Raw genomic sequence first — 21,534 nt, forward strand, 5'->3', positions numbered from 1 at the left:
AACAAGTTGTTGCTTCGAGGCCTCGAGGGGTGTTCGACTCGATGTTTTTTTTTCTCCGGAAATAATGAGTGTCGGTGTGCGCCTGAGTGAACGAGTGGGAACCCGTGACGAACGTGTATCCAGGAATAAATAGAAAAAGGGACGGCCATCAATCGGTCGGATACGAACAGAGGTTATTTTGCTATATATTTTATTGAGTATGTCACAATTGGAAAACTTTAAACGATTTTTTAAGGAAAATGCAAAAAAGAAACAAGTTTAGCCAGAAATCATACTTTATTGCGTTTTGTTTTGAATATTTTTAAACTATATACTATTGCTGTGTTCAACATAAAAATGTACGACAATATATCATCCCAATATTTGAGAAATATTGAGAAATAGTTCATTTATACAATGTGAAATTATTATTAAATTATCAATAATAATATTAACAAATTAATATTAATTAATGATAATATATAATTTTAATTAAATAAAGCTTTTTTTTTTATACATAATACGCTTTGGTGTTCTCGAAAGTATGATAGTATTGTTTTCTCTACACTAACATGAAAAAGTTTTTATATTAAAATAGCTCATCAAAATACAAAAACAATTCATTTGAGGAGGAAATTGTAAAAACAAAACATTCAAGTGACCCGAATTCTGTCCTTTTTACCATTCTCGCTTTTTATTCACCTTACTTGTATCACAAATAACATAAAAAACAACTATTTTAAATCTTCCATCAAACATAAAAAAAATATTTGTTTATAACAATAACGTGCATATTAGACTAACTGCCATTTTAAAATAATGTGTTCATTCTATTTTATTCAAAAGTTTATATCATTTTATAAAGAATATTATAATATCTATAATTTTGTATTAAAAAATTATTTTTCATTACCATGAGACTTATTTTAGGCTTCAGTATTTAGCTTTACTTCAGAAACTTTATTATAAGAATGTTCAGATTTTTTTTTAATGATTCTTAATTTTTTTCAAAAGTTGCTTAAATGTACATCTACATATCACTGTAGTATTATGTAAATTAAACATACTATTTATTTTACCTATTGAAGACAAATATTGGCTGATCCACTTTATCTTTAAAATTATATTTCTTCATTATTGTTGAGATTTATAAACAAATTAACTACAGACATAATTTATAATAACAAATTTAATAATAAATTATTATTCATGTTTAAATTAAGTGATAAATATTAAATAATATTTACATTGTTTTACTAAATTTGCAATAAATTACTTATATTAAAATATCTACAAAATAGGTAAAATCATTAACATCAATCGACAACCACAATGTTTAAATTTAAATGTGCATGTGACTATACTGTTTTCAAAATAATATTGTTCAAACACTGAATAATATCGTATATTTGTGTTCGTATTAAGTAACACTAAAAAGGATTGAAAGTTTTTGATGCACCTACGATGTAACTTGAATATTATATTTCGTATTATATTTTACAGGTCTATACAATCCTAAGAACATTATGCCGGATCCAGGGGTTTGTGTAATCAACAATCGAGCTTTTTTCGTTTTTGGTTCACTAGTCGCATTTTACATACCGATGATCATTATGGTAGTCACGTATGCCCTTACTGTTCAGGTGAGTCTTATAAAGTTTTTTAATTGAGGGTTTTTGCCATGATATAATATTATATTATATATTGAATATTATATTTTGCGTATGTTTTTTTAAATACATTTCGTATTGAAAACGATCGTCGTATGCATGAATGTCGCGAAAACTTTTTAAATTACATGGTCAAATACTGTACCAATAGAAACCATTTCGGTACTTTTTTGTACAAAAATTGTTTAAAAAGCAAAATGATAAATGAATGTTTGAAGGAAGCCAGAGAGTTTCACTTTAATATATTTCATTACGTATCCCAAATTGTCCGTGATGTTGCTGAATAAATGTTATATTTGTATAAACTTGTTTGTATATGTATATAAAATTAGAAAAGTTTGTATTCATTAGACTTTTGTTTAAAATAAAATAGTTTTAGATTTGAAAGATTTATTATACCAAAAAGTAGATATATCAATCAATCGGAAAAAAAAGTTGTTAAGTGCACAATAAATGGTGATGGACTGATCTGTAGATTACTTAGTCTAACTCTTTAATATACGTTTATATTGTTTATAGCAACTTAACAAAATCATAAAATATTAAACAATAATATCATGCACAAGAAATAATTAAACGCAGGAAATCTGACAATATAATTTTACATTTAAGTAATATAGTTTGTATTTAGTTTTTAAATAATAATAAATCATTCAAAATAAAAGAATAAAGGTATTAAAAATGTATATAATTATTTTTTATCATTATGTTTGTGATGTACATATTGTGGTATTATATGCTTTACTTAAAATCAAAATAAAGTTTAATATTAGTAAGTATATTTACTTTATTTTAAAACGATCAGTATTCGGTTCATTCATAAAATATTAAAAAATGTTATTTTTTTCGTAATCGTAATATAACATAATTAACATAGTTATTAGTTATACATTATATTATTTTCTTAAACTCAAATTGATGGGTTTTAAATATAATACCTTATCTAACCTATTTTTAATGATTTAATAAATTATTAAAATTTTGCTCGATACTTGTTATCAATTATTTCAAAATATCACTCATCACAATCGTAAAATAAAATGATGGAAAAAACAGTTGATATAATAATATAGTATACCTATAGTACTATAAAAGGAACTTGTTATTTCAATTAAATCGTTAGAATTAATTGTTTAGAACTTTCAACCCATGAAGCATCATTTATAATGATGGTATAAATTAATTTTAAATAAGTGAGCATAAACCGAAAGTTATTAAACAATATTTAAAAAATAATAATAAATATATAAACTATTCAATAAATTGTTATACAATTTGGATGTACTCCAACTTTCGGTCTATAAATTTTTAGTACCCATATCTATAAAGTTACGGTATAAATTCTATGTACCTTGTTCTCAGATTTAAATGGCTAAACCATGGTTATTGTTACACTATTTGTTTAGTAAAGTGTTCTACAAAATCGTCAAAATAACACAAATAAAATAATATTATACTCGAATGTGATGGCATACATACATATATATTATATATATATATAGGTGACTAGCATTATTAGGTATGCACTCCAAATTACAAACAATACAAAATACATAAAACGAGACGGAGAAGTTAAATTTATTAAACAATAGAAATATAAACATTAGGTAATAAAATACAGAATACAGCCAATACGGCTTTACCATTAAAAACATTTATTTAAGAGGTTAATTTTAATAGATTTTTCTTCTTATTTTTTAAACAATTATTGAATGATCGAAATAGTATTATAACTGAACAATGGTACACTTTAATACAAGTTTATTTAATAATAGTTGATATCAGAGAGGTGGTTTGTTAATTCGCTAGCTTCGTTAATAAGATTTTCAAATGCTTAGGGAAAAGCGAAGCAGGTTTTGCAATTGAGTGAGTTAATCATCGATATTCAATTTTTCATATAAGAAAATATCTATGCCCAGTTGATTTTATTTAGAATTTTGGAGATGGTATTTGTAGTGGCACAGTATGGTGGTTATTAACGGAGAAGTCGAACCATAAGAGGAGTGCTGAGTTGAATGATTTATTTTAAATCTAATCATAAAAATGCAGTTAACGATTAACGGAAAATATTTTTCATTACCTATTTTTTTTTTTTAAATTTATTCTTTGTTGTTTATATACAAACATAATATATAAATAATCCTAATTAATACATAAGTAAGAATATTCATTTTATATAAAATAAAACATAATATTAAAAATGAGAATAATAGAGATATTAAAAAAAAAATTAATATTTGAATACAATATATAATTCAAGACCACTAATCTATCAATCTTTTAAGCGTTCTGTTAAAACGCGCTATACAAGATACTGCTATATCATCCGATACAGTTTAATTTGTCTATATATATTTTATGTATAAATATGAAAATGGAAATCTTTGTCACACATGTATTCTGAAACTACTTTTCCAATTATCTTGGTATATTTTTTTTATATTAAAGAGTATATTGGAAAGTAAGGTTTAAGCTTATTAATTCTGATTCTAGAAGTTAATGAAAAATCGAGTTTTTAATTTTTTAAATAGTTAGAAAATTCACTCATAAGGATATTTTTTTTTTCATTCGTGTAACCAATTATTATTTATTATTAGTAGTAGTAATTAGTATTTTAGTGAATAGTTGATTTAGTATAACAATACAAAACTTTTTCATTGTTTCTGGTTCATACTATTGAAACTTTATTAGTTGTTGGCTTCTGGTCCGGAATGAAAAGGAAATCAAATGTTGGTCGGTTAACGAAAAAAAAAAAATGATTAAAAAAAAATGCTGCTGCTAAATGATAAAGAAATCACGTTGTGCATCCCGCACAATCATTCGCACGTGATCATGCAAAGTCGATAAGTCGAAAATATCATCTATACATCAAATCAGAAAACTAAAAATATTGTTTATCTACTCATGTTACGCTAAAATATGTTAGCATTAGGGCACCAAATTTAACACAGATACATTTTGTACGGGCAACAAAGTACACGGGGAAAGCTAGTATATTTATATATTTTAGGAAGCACGTAACCGATAGGCCATTCAAAACAAACAAGTGAAATATTATAATTATAAATATTAAAAATAAACATTGTTTTTTTTTTTCATTACATTTGGAACAACAATAATAACACTGTATAATATAATAATATGTATGTATACTTACATAATAGCACGATAGGAGGGTATTTTTTCTAAAAAGTTCTGTTGCCAATTTCCGTGTGATTATTATTAATCAGTGGAGATATAATTAATCGACACAGAGTTCATAAAGTATGTAATAAGGTTTAATTGCCCATATTATATTTAAAATTGCAATAATACTCACCCTATTTGTCACAGGAATCTGTAATGACAATTGTGCCCATTGCCCAGTACAACCAGTCAAATACAAAAAAAAGAGATCGAAAAGGTCGAGAATAAATTAAAAACTAACTGCAATAGAAACATTATAACAACACGTATATTTAGTTTAACTTGAATTCGGTGAATATTTAACTAATGTGTTTTTTAGTGTTGGATTATGATAATTTATTACTATCCATATCGATATTATATCATTAAGTATATCGATTTTTGAATATAAATATCGTAATATCGATAATAGATTTTTAGACGATTTTTTTCACATTCTCAAGTACAATTTTTTTTTTTTTTTAATAATTTATAATTTTATATTATACTTATTACAAACACAATATGAAAAAAAATAATGTGAATGATATTCGATTATATTTTGATATTTGATATTTACTCGTACTATATAATTGATGATATCTAATTAAATCGTTTAATTTATTTGCTGTCTAAATATAAATTCTAATATATTTATACAATATCGACATTGAAATCAATATCGAATAACCTATTGATATTTGTTCGATATAATTTCGTATTACTATTAATTTTATAATAATTAAAATTTTAATATAAGATATAATGATAATATTAAATTTAATATAATTCTATTTTTTTTTTAAATATTTTTTTTTCTGGGTCATTTAATACTAAAAATTGAAAATGTTCATAGAAGTATTTATTCGAATTCGAGTATGACAATAACATCACTTTTTGTGTATATTGATTTATCGTTATTACCAAGTGTGTTCGTGAGTTGTAACTCGGATTTAAAATGTACACAAAATGTACGAAACATATTATCAATGTATATAGTATATACGTAATACCTGTAAATGCGTAATATGAATGGGACATAAATAAACTATGTGTCTACCTATATCTGTATTTACGACTGTTGACAATCGGGTGAATATAAGTAAACAAATCATCATTTAAAAAGAAGTAAAGTGTTTTTTTCTGTCATCGTCCTAATGTGGGACGTTTTATTAATTCTTTTGAAAAATATATACATCTCACACGTTACATAATATACCGCTTTCAATTGATTTCAAAACGGTGAACATATTTTTTTTTTTTGGTCTAACAGTAAGACCAAAATATATATTTTTGTAATCATTAAATGTCAATATGGATTCAACTCGTGTTAACCACTTGATAACAAAAACGTTGTTGAGAAAAGATATATTATGAAAAAAAATTCAAATAAATAAAATCTTCATTTATTTTTATACGTTTATTCTGAGTTATTTAAAAACAAAATTGAATATACCTTAAATAAGTATGCTTGCTTTACAAAAACGTATTCCAAAATTACACATTATATACCTATCACTTACATTGTGAATACATAAATACAAATTTAAAACACTTTAATTGATTTCCATCTTTGCTTTTCCAATTCAAACAAAACTTATTTTTTTCATCTCATTCTTTACTTAGATTAAATATTTTTACGTTATTTTATGAGCCACAATTTCTGATTTGAGAATTTAAAATCAAAGACCTTAAACATTTCCTTGAGTACAGCCATTATTATTACTATCAATTGTATTTAAGAGTTTTTCAAATGCAGTAGAAGTCATTTATTAGGAACACGGATAATAGATACAATCGCGTTATTTAAATGAAATGTCTAGGGATGGACCGGCTGTATATTAAAACGTTGAAAATTAATCAGATTATTGAAACAACACATCGGTTATTTGAATCAATTAGGGCCAAGGTACTACTACTATAATACTACTACGGTACTACATTATTTTATCTTTTTTGCTGTTCCGTATCAATACTGAATTCCACTTGTCCAATTAACTTTGTTTATTTTTACTGTTCTGTATCGTAAGTACAGTACCCACTACGCTATTAACTGTTATAGTTTTGTTCAGCTTCGATGTGCTTACGTTTTGGTGGTTACTGTTTTGTTTTTATAAAAATCTAAAAATGTCTTAACACCAAAATTTAAGTTCAGGACAAAAATGCGACTTGTTAAAGTCATACGATGCGCTTTTAAAAATTAGTTTCCACAATACTGCAGCTCGTTTAGGATTTTAAAAGATTGTTTGAACAATGAACACGCAACATTGGAAAATGAAAGTAGTGGTCGGAGAAGAATAAATTGTAGACAGTGCATTAAATCCCTGTAAAACTACAGACATCGATATATATTACATAACATATAAAATAATTCATATTTTATCTCATAGCAGATATATATTTTTTAATTATACGGTAGTAACAATTTAACAATTTCAATACATTTTAGATTCTTAACAGATTAAAGAATTTAAATTGGTTTAACGATGATATATTGGAGTTATTTCAAAAATAATTTCTTCTAACAATCTTTTTTAAAGTAAACAATTTGCTTTAAATTGTATGATTCCTACAGTTTTTGGTAAACAATTGTTTGTAGTGTATGCTTTGGAAAAAAGTTGGAAATTCCAAGTACTTTTCTTAAAAGTGAAGAAAAACTAATAAAAACAGTGTCATACATTTTGTTAAAATTGTTTTTTATTTTTGTAATTTACTTCATTGAATAAAAGGTACTTTGTGCAAAATTAATAGGAAATGTCATAAAAAGTATTATCAGTTTTGAAATACAAAATAATTAAAGATAATAATTTATATATATGTTATTGCGAATGTCCGCAATTGGTGAGTGCTGGCAGTCGCCGGTTAACGTTGTCTTACAACAAAATCGTTGGTGAATATTGGCATATTGATTAAATGTGTACTGTTTGTAAACATTTACCAGCGAATGTCGACATTTTTATAACAATATTGATGAATGTTGGTAATGCCGATAATATTTAATCTGATCTTATCTAATTTTTATTACCTACCTACTTATACACGATGTAATTGTATAACAAAGCGTACCATAAAAAAATTTTGGTTATAGAAATGTTGGCATTTTATACAGTTCAAAATGTCATGACAGTTTGTCATGTTGCAATAAAGAGAATAATTTTCGCCGTTTTTTTTAAATAATAATTTTTGTATGGCAAAATAATCATAATTTAAATTATTAATATAGGTATAATATTGTTCAATAATAATAATCATGATTAATAAAAGTAATTGTTAATATTTGTAACTAAACATATCATTTCTATTTTATATTATTGTCTATAGTACTATACTATAATAATGTATGCGAATACGTAACCTATGTCAAAATTAACCAAAACTGTGTTGTGTATGTTAACATTGACCAAAACCCTCATGTAAACGTCAACATCTACTAGTACATGTCTATATTATTTTAATTTTTAAACATTCACCAATTTAGTAGGTGTATGTCGACATTCACTAGGTGATTGTCAGCACTCACCAATTGCAGACATTCACAATAACATATATACATTTAGTTGTTAATTTTGTTAACACATTTGTAGGTGAAAACGTTTCTAAAATTATTTCAATGTTTTTTTTTTTTTTTTTTTTGAAGGTCAAAGCAAGCATATTTTGTTTTGAACACAATATTTAATACATATTAATATATATATATATATATATATATTTTTTTTTTTATTTTAAGTCAGAATATACAATCTATATCAGTAGACATAATAAGTATATATGATAGAAGAAAAAAAATAACATGAATAATACAATTTTAATAAAAAAGCCACTCATTGATGACACTTTATAACTGAGTTTTCAAAAAGTTATAGATAGAATAGGTATTTTTTTTTTAAATAATTTTTTATTATTATTTTAAAAGATCTTTGCACCATTTGCGTTTTAAATGTTTGAGGGATACCTGGGTTTGTGAGAGAGGAAAGGTTTTTGATTAAAGGGTTTGAGTGGGTGGAAAAACGGTCGTGGAATCTTTTAGCGTTTGGTTTCTTCATGAATTGTTTGTAATTTCATGTCTGAGTGGAGAGTATGATTTTAAATGTGTGGAGGAGCAATAATTAGTATTCTTAGGAAAATGTTTTGGAAGGATTGGATTTTATTTAAGTTAGATTTTTAGACGCTCCCCAAAGCTCTATACAGTATATCCAGATTGGTTTCAGTAATGTTTTGTACATAAGTAGCTTGATATTAGGTGAGGTATGTTTATTACATATAAGAGGTTTAAGGATGCGATACGATTGTTTAGAGATAGTCGTTTTTCTCTTATATGGTAAGCCCAAGTTAGTCTTTTATCGAGAGTGAAACCAAGGTATTCGACTGAAGGGGAGGATAAAATTAGAACACCGTTGAGAGTTACCTCAGGAGAGGGGACTTGAGTGCTTGACATATTAATATAAAATATAATCATTCAATATTGTGTAGCGAAAAAAAAAATCACATTAATAAATAATGCACTTACGTCTATACAATACAATATATCCATTTCATGTAGCATTCCGGTCGGTAAAATAATTTTCCGTTAGTTTCATTTTTTATTTTCATACTGATACTACGTTACATATAAGACGGAAGACGTGCACTTTGCTTATATGATTATACCTATATTTTTGATGGATGTTACAATGTATTGTTTATCGGAACTCGGAATATGTGAGGTTTATCTGCAAAGTGTTTGTGATACAATGATTTATTCATGATCATATCATATTTATTTCCAAATCTTATCATTGAGTAGATAACAATAAAGGACGTTAAAATTACTGTAGCAAACTTCATATATTTTCATCAAAACAAATTAAGGTTATGCTTAAAAAAATTGTTGGTACTTACTGTTGTTCGATTACGACAATTTAAAGTTTACTTTTTATGGGTTGGAACACATTTTAAATAAAAGCAATTATTGTTATTTACTGATGAAAAAAGTTGATTATTTTATATAAATTATTATTCTCGAAAATAATTTACAAATATTAAAATTTTGCTCATATTGAATGCTCCGATAAGACTTGCTTGTGAATTCCAATGTATTTTTTTATATAAAACTGAATCACTTAAAATAATTAAATGTTTATTGTTAGACATACTACAATTTTACGGTCATAAAGTGGTTTTGAGTATTTTGATCTGCCGCTGAAAATTACAAGTGCATGGGCGTGTGTAAAAGTGTTTATTTATTTTATGAGTGTTGCTACTTATCGTTAGGTATTACACACACTAATGATCATTTACTACTTGGACAAAGTCAATCTGAGCCCGTCTAACCCCAATTACGCGTTTGAATGGTCCAAAAAAGAACCCTATTCTACCGCCAACTCCACATTGAGTTATCATAATTAAACTCGGTGCAGTCGTTTATATACTCCTATTTTCACCGAAAAGTTCAGACCACTGATTTTTCTTTACAATTCAGTATACACAATCACATGAATTTTGAAATCTCAACAACTAACTTATAAAAACATTTATAACTATTGTACGACTTTCAATTAAAAACTACAGATTTTCATAAAACAAACGGAGTACAAACAATTTCCCTTAGTATCAAACTCTATACAGCTACGGTTGACAGGGACATGGATATCCAAAGAAACCGACATGAATTCTCGTTTCGATATTGTAAGAATTTTTCATGACAAGGTCGTTTATAATTTTAACGTTTCAATATTATTACGATAAATTAAAAAATAAAGTCGGTTATGTCTTAGCGTATTTTACATCGAAAAAAATCAAGTGCATTCCGTAGAAACGCATAAGTATAGTGTCTTGACAATAAGGTCTTGCTGAATCGTATTTTACAGGTCTATGTCGAGTAATTTACTATTCACGAGACTTCCGATTCGCTATAAGAACGCGCAGGGCATGACGTGTTGTGTTTTGTTTCCAGTTGTTGCGGAAAAAAGCCAGATTTCTATTGGACGACAGTTTCGTGGACGGCCGGAGGAACGGATCGTCGGCGGAACCGCATCTGTTCAGACGTTTGGGCGGCCGGTTTTCGGCAAACAAAAACCAGAACAATGTGACCGGGTAAGTGTGTGTGTATGTGTGTGTGCTTGGACCGCATGAAATTTTAAACTTAAAACGTTAAAACACATAATAGTTTGTCGTAGTGTTGCACGATAATAATTTTTAGCACGATTATATTGTTAATACGTGCAGACATTTACAACGGGCTGCGAAACATATATTATTATGTTTTTGTATCAATAGGATATATAGGTACTAGTTTCATCTTGAATGGCGATTATTTTATCGTGAAACATATTTATTTTTTCTGTTAAATACTCATGTGCGCTGATATTTTTATAACAACTTTTTATTTTTAATAATTTTAAGTCATTACAATTCGATAGTTTTGAAAACAGTTTTTTTATTTATTTATTTTTTTTTTAATTTTATTATTTTAGCCATCATTTTTATGTGTCACCATAATATATTGCTATTTGTTTTAATTTTGTTTCTAAAACACAGATTGAACGAAAAAAATACTGTTTTGTGATATAAGTTTCACCCACTATTAATGGAATATAAATATATGTATATAGAAAGAGAGAGTTCAAGGGTCCAGGGTTACGATCAGCTCTCCTTGTTTCAGCACTAAACTTTCACAAAAATACCCGCGCCCCACATCAGTTGATTGGTGGTCAGCCATATGTCTCCCGTCAGAATATCACCTTGGAGATTATGTAATAGAAGACCACCGTTTATCAGAGAATAAATTCCTCACTGTTACCGCATTAAGCCGGTTTAATATTATTGTCGGAGACCGTAAACCGCACTTAATTAGAAAAATAAAACCATTACCTACTATTTTGTTAAGGGATCGTCGAGGGTTGGCTGTTTCTGGATTATTTTTTGGCACAAATAAGCAGAGTATTTAGTGCTACCAACTTATATTATCTATGAAATCGGTATTTTAAAATTGTACTCAAGTGATTTAAATGACATGAGATAAATTATAATAAACATCTTGTCATTAAGACATTTTCAATTTATATAATTGTATTTTATTCGTATTTGCGAATGATATGAAGAGTAAATTAAATAACTACTAATATTTATGTACCTATCGCATTGATTGTTGCGTTAGTAATCATGAGTTTTATTCGAAAATATTTTTCTGTGTCTTACATCTGTTTCAAATAGTTGAATGGTCGTGAACCAATGAATTTGATCTTGATTTTTAATTGTTTTATTGTATAGTCTATGTTAAATAAAAAAAAATATGAGCAAATATTTTCAATTACTGGTCATTTAAAACAAGTGTAGGTACATAAAAATTATTTAAAATATATTTCATGATAACACAAATATAAAGGTCACATTTTTAGAACAAAATAACAAAAATATTTAAATACCGACTAATTCTTTTAACAGTAAACAATAATTATATAAGAAAAGTATTAATTTTAAAACCATTATAATTTAGTAATACCAGAAAATATTAGTTTTGAAAAAATGTGATTTTGAATTAATATAAAAATTAAATTTCTAATGATACCTGGTATTCATAACTATAAGGCTAGGATTTATATACAATAAAAAAAAATATTTTTAATTCTGTCAGACATTAAATAATTTTTATGTAAAAATGATCGCAAATAACATGGTTTAAGTACCTATTTAAATATTTTATTATCAGTTATTAAATTGGTTATAGAATAACCTTAAACTAATTTTCATAATTATTTAGCTCTTTCACTTTGATCTTTAAAACATTTTTTTGAATCGTATACACAAATTAAGTAAATAAACTCATGAACAACAATACTATAGTCTACTTTCATATTTAGAAAAAACTAAACTTATAACTTAAGATTATCTACATATTATGATTTAGACGAATGGATTATATAGTGCACAAATCAAAACGTTTATGTACTACTCCTCAAAAATATCATGGCTATATTACAAGCAATTAAAAGTTGAATCAAGGCAGGTCCATCCGTAGAAATATTCTCCGTAGTTATAAATATTTCGTAAATCATAAATAGTAAATCCATGATTAAATAATTGAGTATTTATACAACGAATATAAAATTCAATTTCCAACATTTTTTTTTCAACTTTAAATAATTTAAATATTTTATTATTAATATTCAAAAACGTTATTTTCTTGTCGTTATAACTAACATTTAGTGTTAAAATAATTAACTAGTTTAAATAGGTGCACATATATTTTATCGGCTATCTAATGAGTCACAATACATGAAAAATATACATAGATATACATATTATATAGATACATAATATATCCTAATATATCGATTTAGTTACTGTTACCGCAACAGTAGCTAAATCGGCCTCTTAACGAGTTACATGCAATTTACTATAAAAACTGAGTTCGAAGAAAAACTTTTTTGCATTAGAAAAACTTACAGGCTGTTAGATTTCACGATCAGTATACAGAAGTAGTGGCAATAAAGGCCGATGCGGTTTTTCTCATGGCGTTTTTAGTATTTTTTTTTTTTACTAGAAAACCACGTATAACAATAATATGCACTCGTTTTAGTGTTTAATGCGTGAGCTTTGTTTTTATGTAGATTATTATTATTATAAAAATTATTACAACAATTTATTATGTGTATAAATATATGTATACATAAAAAGATATATAGAAAGAAGATAATCGTAGGTGCTCATTTTATAAATTATATTATTTTTTAATAAAACAAATAAATTATTAATTAAATGATAACGTTAATAATAAATTAAAATAATTTTTTTTCGTGGTTACTTCTTATAGTATGTCGAATATTTACATTTATAATCCACATTTAGGATATAAGAAGCTATATTTTCAAAACTTTCAAAATAAAACTGAAATTGGATTAATTAGTTTTAGAAATAATTATTGTTTGACCGATGTGAAACTTGTTCATATTTTATCAAAACATTCAGCATAGACATCTGTAATAATTACTAAACCTACTGATTAAACTCATAATAAACACTCACACATGAACATATACAAATCGATAATTCGATAATCATAAATTTTAAACATAATTAATTTTGAAGTAATTATTTGCGTTATCTAAACATAACAATATCGTGAATCAATTTCGTTTTGCATTTACAGAAATATAATGATAGAATCATTATACTTGTTGAAACTACTAATTTTATTAGATTATTAATTTAAAGGCAAAAACACGATTTTTCAAAAAATATTAATGTTTTTTTTTTATGTACCTACATCGAAGTAGTCATTATATATAATATAATATATTATATGAGTCGTTATAAATTAAGGTTTTTGAAAAAAAAAAAAATATTTTTAAGCTGTTTTACTTTTTTGAAAGATCGCATGCATGAAATACTTTACAAATATTTTTCGAACTATTTTGATATTTTGATAAAGTTAAATCTTGAACGAGTAGTATGAGGTTTACTATAGGATACACCATGAAATCCAAGTTTGTTTATTGATTCGCTTAATTTAAAATTTTATTTTTATATTTTTACGTCTACAAAATTTTATTTTATTAAAAATTTGTTGGAATATTAAATCAGTAATTTTTTTTGTAATAATTTTATTTAAAATTATAAAAAAAAAAAAAATTATATTATCTAAAATCTTAAGACTTTTCTAGAATATGCGTATACCTAAAAAAAAAATACCTTATTGGTATGTTATAATAGAATGATATTGTAAAAATATTAATGTTTTAATTAATTTTATAATTTCATGCAACAGTAATATAATGTAAAAAAATAAAATATTTTTTTATATGACCTTCAATTAAGACTAAAGTAAAAAGCTGGTGCAGGTAAATTTTTTTTTTAAACAAAAAAAATAAATAGTAAGTTATTAGTTTAAAATATGTTTTGCTGACACATAAACTATGGTTAAAATAAACTGTACAGTAATTGTTAGAATTGTTGTATAAAATTAAATTTTAGACTTTTTTATTCGATTTACAGCTATTAGGTTGGCTTGACGACAATAAGTCTGTTAAATATTTTTTCAACCGTTTAGAGTGCTATGGACATGGAAGGTTATACTTTGCAGCGTGGAATAGTTTCCCGTTGTCTTTTGCACAGAATAAATATAAATAGTTCTAAATGTGTTCAAACCGTACTGAACAATATTATATAACTTCATATTTAATGTATTCTGTTTATGTAATGTTTATCTTGATCTTTCATAAATGTATATGTATTATGCATAGATCATTTAATTACGTTCATTTTTTGAACAACTTGTTATTACAGATGGCAAATATATTTTTTCAATTGTCTGTACATTTATAATAACTGAATATATTTTTGTTTTTAGCGCATATAAGTTGTAATTAGTTTATTGTTATGATAATATTATTTTCGTTTTAAATATGTTTAAAAACTTTATATCTTAAGTATTTATTTTAATAAATTAAGCAAAAAAATTTGCTCATTCTATTTAAAAGCTAATTTGGTAGTCCAACATTATAATTTATAATTACAAAATGAAATAAAATAAACCCTACTAGAACAAAATTTAATCAATAACTGATAACCGATAAGTCCATGACAGCAAGATTTTTTTCATTACAAAGTTCCGTTTTTTGTATTTTGTTATTCTTAAAATGTCTTTTATTTCTTTTCTATTTTAGGATAATCTAAGGTTGAATATACTTATTTCCCTAATAAAAGTTTAATTTAATCTACATTTTCAGGGGATACCCCTATAGAACTTTACTCCGTTTTTCTATATTTTAAGTACTTATGACTAATTAACAACTGATTAGAAATTCGATTTGTATAAATCTAAATACTCCTAAAAATATCCCGCTTTGGAATATGAAAAAAAACGTATACTATAGTGATTAATATAAATAAAAAATTAAAATTAAAACAAAAAAAAAAAAATGTTTTAAAAATTTGTAATGACACAAAATTATGTAAAAAAGATATGTCATTAAAGTTAAAACTTTTTAAAATAATAGAATGTAAAAACTTAAATAAATGTAAATGAAAAAAAATAATTCACGACCTTAAATAAAATGTAAGAATTATTCTAATATAACAATATTCTGTAAATATACATTTGATAGACGGCCAATGTGCTTACAAAATTAATAAAATATTACAAAAACATCCTTACGTCTTATAATCGCTTTTTATAAATTTCTTGAAAAACACATGATTTATACATTATTATTATTTTATAATGCAGACTAAATCGTTTATCGTTTAATTTGATGGTCATGATAAATCACTTATTAGATTCTATTTTGAAATATTAAATTATTTGGTTTTTATTTTTTATGGACAATAATACACTTTAGAAAAACATTATTACAATAAATTATTATATTTAGTAATAAATATTATAAAAAATAAATTAAAAATTAAAATTTCTGTTTATTTAATACAAGTTTATATTATTATGTATAATATTATATTAGATATTATATTAAAATCATTGATGTGTAGATTCCCCTAACAAAAAGTTAGTTAGGTACACTTTAATTTTTATGACACTCCTAGTGGGCGGAATTAATTTATCACGGTGCGAAAGGAGTTGGTAACAGTTTGTTATCAAGTATTTATAATTTATGAATAACTTTTACTCACTTTAAACCATTATATATGAATAATGATATTATGTATGTACCTAAGTATAAAAATAAAATTCCAAGAAAGTGTTAGATATATATCGTATTTGAGAACATTGTATAGTGACTAGGAAAAAATCAAATTATTACGCTTTATATTATTAAAAAAGTTTTTATTTTTAAATATTGAATGAATAGTATTTATCAATACAAAATTGTATGAAAATCAAATACTACCAGAAAATAAGTTAGTAGATCATATCATAGTAACCAATAACTATTAAACGGTTTATTTTATTATAATATTATAAAATTAATCTAAACGTATATTAAGCGGTTTAATAATATTTATACAAACAACAATAACATTATACAAATTCTAGAAATAGAAATTAACATATTAGAACAAAACGAAAGACAGTATCTAGTGAAAATAAGTGGTGTAAAAAAAGAACATAACGAAAATGTCGAAACAATTATAGTTAATGACATTTCTGGTATTATAGATGTCGAATTTAATATTTTTAATAGTGAAAATGTGTAACAAAAATTATCAAATCGTAATTTGGAAGCACCTCAAAAAATCGTAGAATTTTTTTCAAAAAAATGTTGACGAATTTTGCATAATGTTAGATAATCAAAAACTTATTTTTGATATAATTATTTTAACAGAAACTTGGCTAGGTTTACCTAATCTAAATAACAATAAATTTCAAATTCCAAATTATACTATGTGTAAGACTACAAAATAAACAAACCAAGACGATGGAATAATTGCTTTTATAAATAATTCAATCATAAATACACAAGTAACTGACTTAAACACTAATTCTATGTCTAGTCTGAAAATTAATTGTTAAAAGGGAAATTCAAATTTTACAGACCTATATTAATTTTTTTTAGATGAATTCGAACAAACCATTCTACATAAAACCAGAACTAAAAAAATTAACTACACAATAACAAAAGGTGACTTAAATATAGATACCTATAATCAACAATGATATAGACTGTAATAATTATCTCAATTTAATAAACGAATTTGAAAACTGTACACTTCAGATACATTAAAAGAAATATCAAACTGCTTTAACAAGTATTTTACAAATGCAGCATAAAACATGTATTAACGAAATCAAATATACAATAAAAAATATACATATCATAGTATATTATACAGATACTAAAAAACTGACCACAAATACTACATACTACAAACATTTCATTTAATACATTTAGCTAAATTAATGATGAAGAAATTATAAATGCAATAAATGCCCACACTGTTTAATATGCATATAAACCAAATTAATTACTAGAATACACATGATAAAATAGTTTGCTATGCAGATGATACAATACGTTTTGTTGAAGGCTAGTCTTGGGATGAAGAATTTGCTAGAGTACATTTCGAGTTGAGTAAAATCCAAAAGTGGTTATGTGAAAATAAGTTATTTCTAAACTTAAAAAACATACATAATACTTCATTATATAGTTAATTCGAATCAACCAAATAAAACAAGTATTGTGTATATACGAGAATGAGTGTTTAAATCAAAATGTATGTACAAACTAAATCTTTGTAAGAATAGTTAAAACTGTAAATATTTAGGTATAAAAATGAGTTATAATCTTAAACGGAATGACCACATAAAATTTGTAAAAATAATGTATGCATTTAAAAATTTAACAGATATCTTATAGTTAAAGAAAATTAGAATAGGGAATCAAGAATTAATAGAATCCATAATTAATTATGGTGTTTCTATATGGGTAGATACTATGAAACAACTATTGATCCATAAAAAAAAAATTACTAAAAATTATTCTAAAAAAAGAGTCGAGATCCACACAAAATGTTTATACAATGATATGAATGTATTACCAGTAAAATAAAAATTTTATAAAGCTTCAGTAATTTTTATAATTAAAAGTAACCTAACTTTTAAAACTTAACACGAACATAATATTCGAAAAAATATCTAATATCTAAGTACCAACTATGAGTACAACTAATTAACACAATCCACATATTTTATAAAGCAATCCAAAAATTTACGATTTATTACCGTTAAAAATATTAAACATAGCAACTCTTTTAAGATTCTTGAAAAAAAAATACACTGACTACTACATGAACAAATTATAGACAGATTCATAATAAATGTATAGGATTATTGCATTATTTACTTATATTAGTTAGATTATTTTATTAATTATTGATAAATATAGTGTTATAAATATTTTATTATTTAACTAGAAGAGTTTTTACACAATACTAAATAATACTTATATATTATATAAACAAAGAAAAAATATGTATTTATTTATATTGATATTTTAATTATGTGAGAAATGTTTATTGCAAATTGAAATCTTTTAATTTTATACTAAGTAGTTAATGAATATATATTTCAAATTGTAAACTTATGAGTCCCAACCCGATAATGTTTAGTGAGGCCCATTATCTTATTTAAGAATAAATAAAAATTAAAAAATTAAAACAAATAGGAAAGCAACAAAAATATGATTATAAAATAATAGTGTGATGTGGTAGTCATATATCGTATCCAGGACTATAATATTAAATTAACAAATAATATATTTTTGTATAAACCTATTATTTTACTGGGTACTATTCCCAGTAACTGTTCCTATTTGAACATTTTTCAAACATTTATAAATATTTAAACTGTTATATAATTGTATGCAAAAGTCACAAAATTATTTTAAAATAAAATATTATTTAAATTCTGTCATAATTTTAACATATGGTTAGAGAATGGTTTTTTTTGACAAATACCTACCATATAAATTAAACATCATGAAACACCCAAAATAGATTTTATTATTTCCAAAAAAATTACCACTGTAAATAACTATACTGAATTTTAAATGATATTCAGAAGAAAAAAAATATTTGTGATAACCCGATGCTTATGTAGGCTGTAAGGTTTCATATTTTAAAATGAGTAAACATTTTGTATACATTATTTATTTGTTTATCGTTCGTGATTAGTTTTGAAATTAAAAGATAACAAAAAACGTGTACAAATTATATTTAAATCTTCTTAGAAATTCACGGTAGGAAAAAATTCAAAATAAAATTAAAAATGATGAATATTTTTTATAATAATATTAAGTATTAACGACACGCATAATTTATAGTTTTGAAGTGTCGACGAAAACTACAAAAACATTTTTTTATATAAATGAATAACACTTTATTTACCTGAACTGCCATCATTTAATTTTAGCTAAACTTTTTTATAAGCTGGTTTTTTCCGTATTAATTTACCCTTTTAATTTGATTTTATCTAGTAACGGTTAGCATTTTTTTTTTATACGAATTTCTACGGCTTTACGTTTATTCTTATGGTTAATTATTAATTATTACCCATTGGTTATAGTTCACAGACTTTAATCTGCACAATGAGAATATGTCAAAGATAACTTTTATGTGATAGATATTATAATATTATTATACAATGTTGTTATACTTTACTTATTATACTTAAGTCTAAACAAACTAGTAACTATTCACATTATACGAAGTTATTTTATCATCTGAAGGAAAACTTTAAGTATCAGAAAATTCAAATATTTGAATGAATATTGATACCATATATTATAATAGTAATTTGTTAAAGTTTAATATATTAATTTAACCACCCTATTAAATTGAGAATTCGATTATTCCCCATGGCATGTAGTTATGAAGAAAAAACTCGTTTTATTTTAGATACGTTTTTTTCTGATCAGATAATTTTAGATCCTGAAGGAAAAGATGATTTATTATTGGTTACAATGATGTGGATTTGTTGTGTTTTTATCACGTTTTGAAGCAGTAAACATCCTTCAAATTTTAGGTTCCTTTCAAATTGAAAATTAAATGTTATTGGTCTTTTGGGGAGGAAGGGAAGTAAAAAATAAAAATCCCCATTACTTTCAAACATGGAAATATTTACTCAACACGCTGGTTTTCGAAAAATAATATTTTTAATTATTTTGTTTTAATAAAAAAAATAATATTCAAAGAAATTTGAAAGTTTTTCCATACGTATTTTATAAATATTTTTATGCACAAAAAAATTTCCAGAAGAAATAGACAAATTTTAAGCTATTTATACAGTGATCCTATCCTCGTTCCACGTTGTATATATGTATACGAGTACACGGATCGTCATCGATATTAAAGAAATAATACAAGATATATTTTATTTTTTGGTTAATAAAATACAATGTATTATAAATTATAATTGAACTACGCTAAATTACTATTAATGATATCATCGAAAATATAGAAGCGCTCACACGGCGTATCTGGTGTAGCTAATATTCGCTATTTGCACGTATCGATATATTATTTAATTCAAATTTAATACATCTATCACAGTGATTTATTCATTGACAAGGTACAACCAAAATCTACTGTACAGTTGAGTGAGTTCCTCGGTTTTTTGTTTTTTATTTACAGTTTATGAACAATCGCGGCGGCGTGCAAAGATAAATAGGAAATCACTACATACACCAATACAACTAACGACAGTGTATGTATTTTCCTGATATCCGTTGTCAATCAATGCTCGAATGATTCACGCGATCATTTAGAAGTGCCAGGAGTATTACGTTTTCCGGTTTAAGTTGATAATATGTTCTAGCGCTAAGACCAACTACCCTATTCATCAGTATAAGCACGACAGGTGCGCGTCTCATTTATAACAAACTTGTAAAATTATTACTGTTTGACATTATTTTTCATTTATTTTAATAACGTTGGACGAAGATTTCGTATTTAAAATTTACTAATGACGGTATAATTACTATAGTGAATAAAAATAACCCACTCGGCTTATACTTCCGATTGAATTTTTATTTAGTTTGTCCGTGAGTTATTTCGTTTTGTTAATTTAACTTTGTTGATATTATAGGCATTATTCTTTCAAGTATTTCAGTCTAAACGTTTATTGTGAAAGGATTTATATTTTATAGTTAAAATACAGTTTTATAAGTTTGTATAGGGGAGCTGACCCTTGCAGTCAATAATTAGTGAAAGTTTCATGGTAAATAAATATATTCTTAAGGTTTTTTGAAGGAAATTTCCATTTATTCTGTTAAATAAACACAATATT

At 24.8% G+C, this 21,534-nt stretch overlaps 1 protein-coding gene across 1 annotated transcript in view; it reads left to right on the forward strand.

Moving 5' to 3' along the window:
• Positions 1-21,534, forward strand: part of LOC113552222 (5-hydroxytryptamine receptor 2B) — an 85,552-nt gene that overhangs the window by 47,536 nt on the left and 16,482 nt on the right. Inside the window, exons 4-5 of the mRNA XM_026954977.1 lie at positions 1,483-1,622; positions 10,747-10,886. Of these exons, the coding sequence (XP_026810778.1) occupies positions 1,483-1,622; positions 10,747-10,886 (280 nt within the window). The remainder of the gene's footprint in view (positions 1-1,482; positions 1,623-10,746; positions 10,887-21,534) is intronic.

Source organism: Rhopalosiphum maidis, chromosome 2 (genome assembly GCF_003676215.2).
Source record: "Rhopalosiphum maidis isolate BTI-1 chromosome 2, ASM367621v3, whole genome shotgun sequence".
In the NCBI taxonomy this organism is placed as follows: Eukaryota; Metazoa; Arthropoda; class Insecta; order Hemiptera; family Aphididae; genus Rhopalosiphum; species Rhopalosiphum maidis.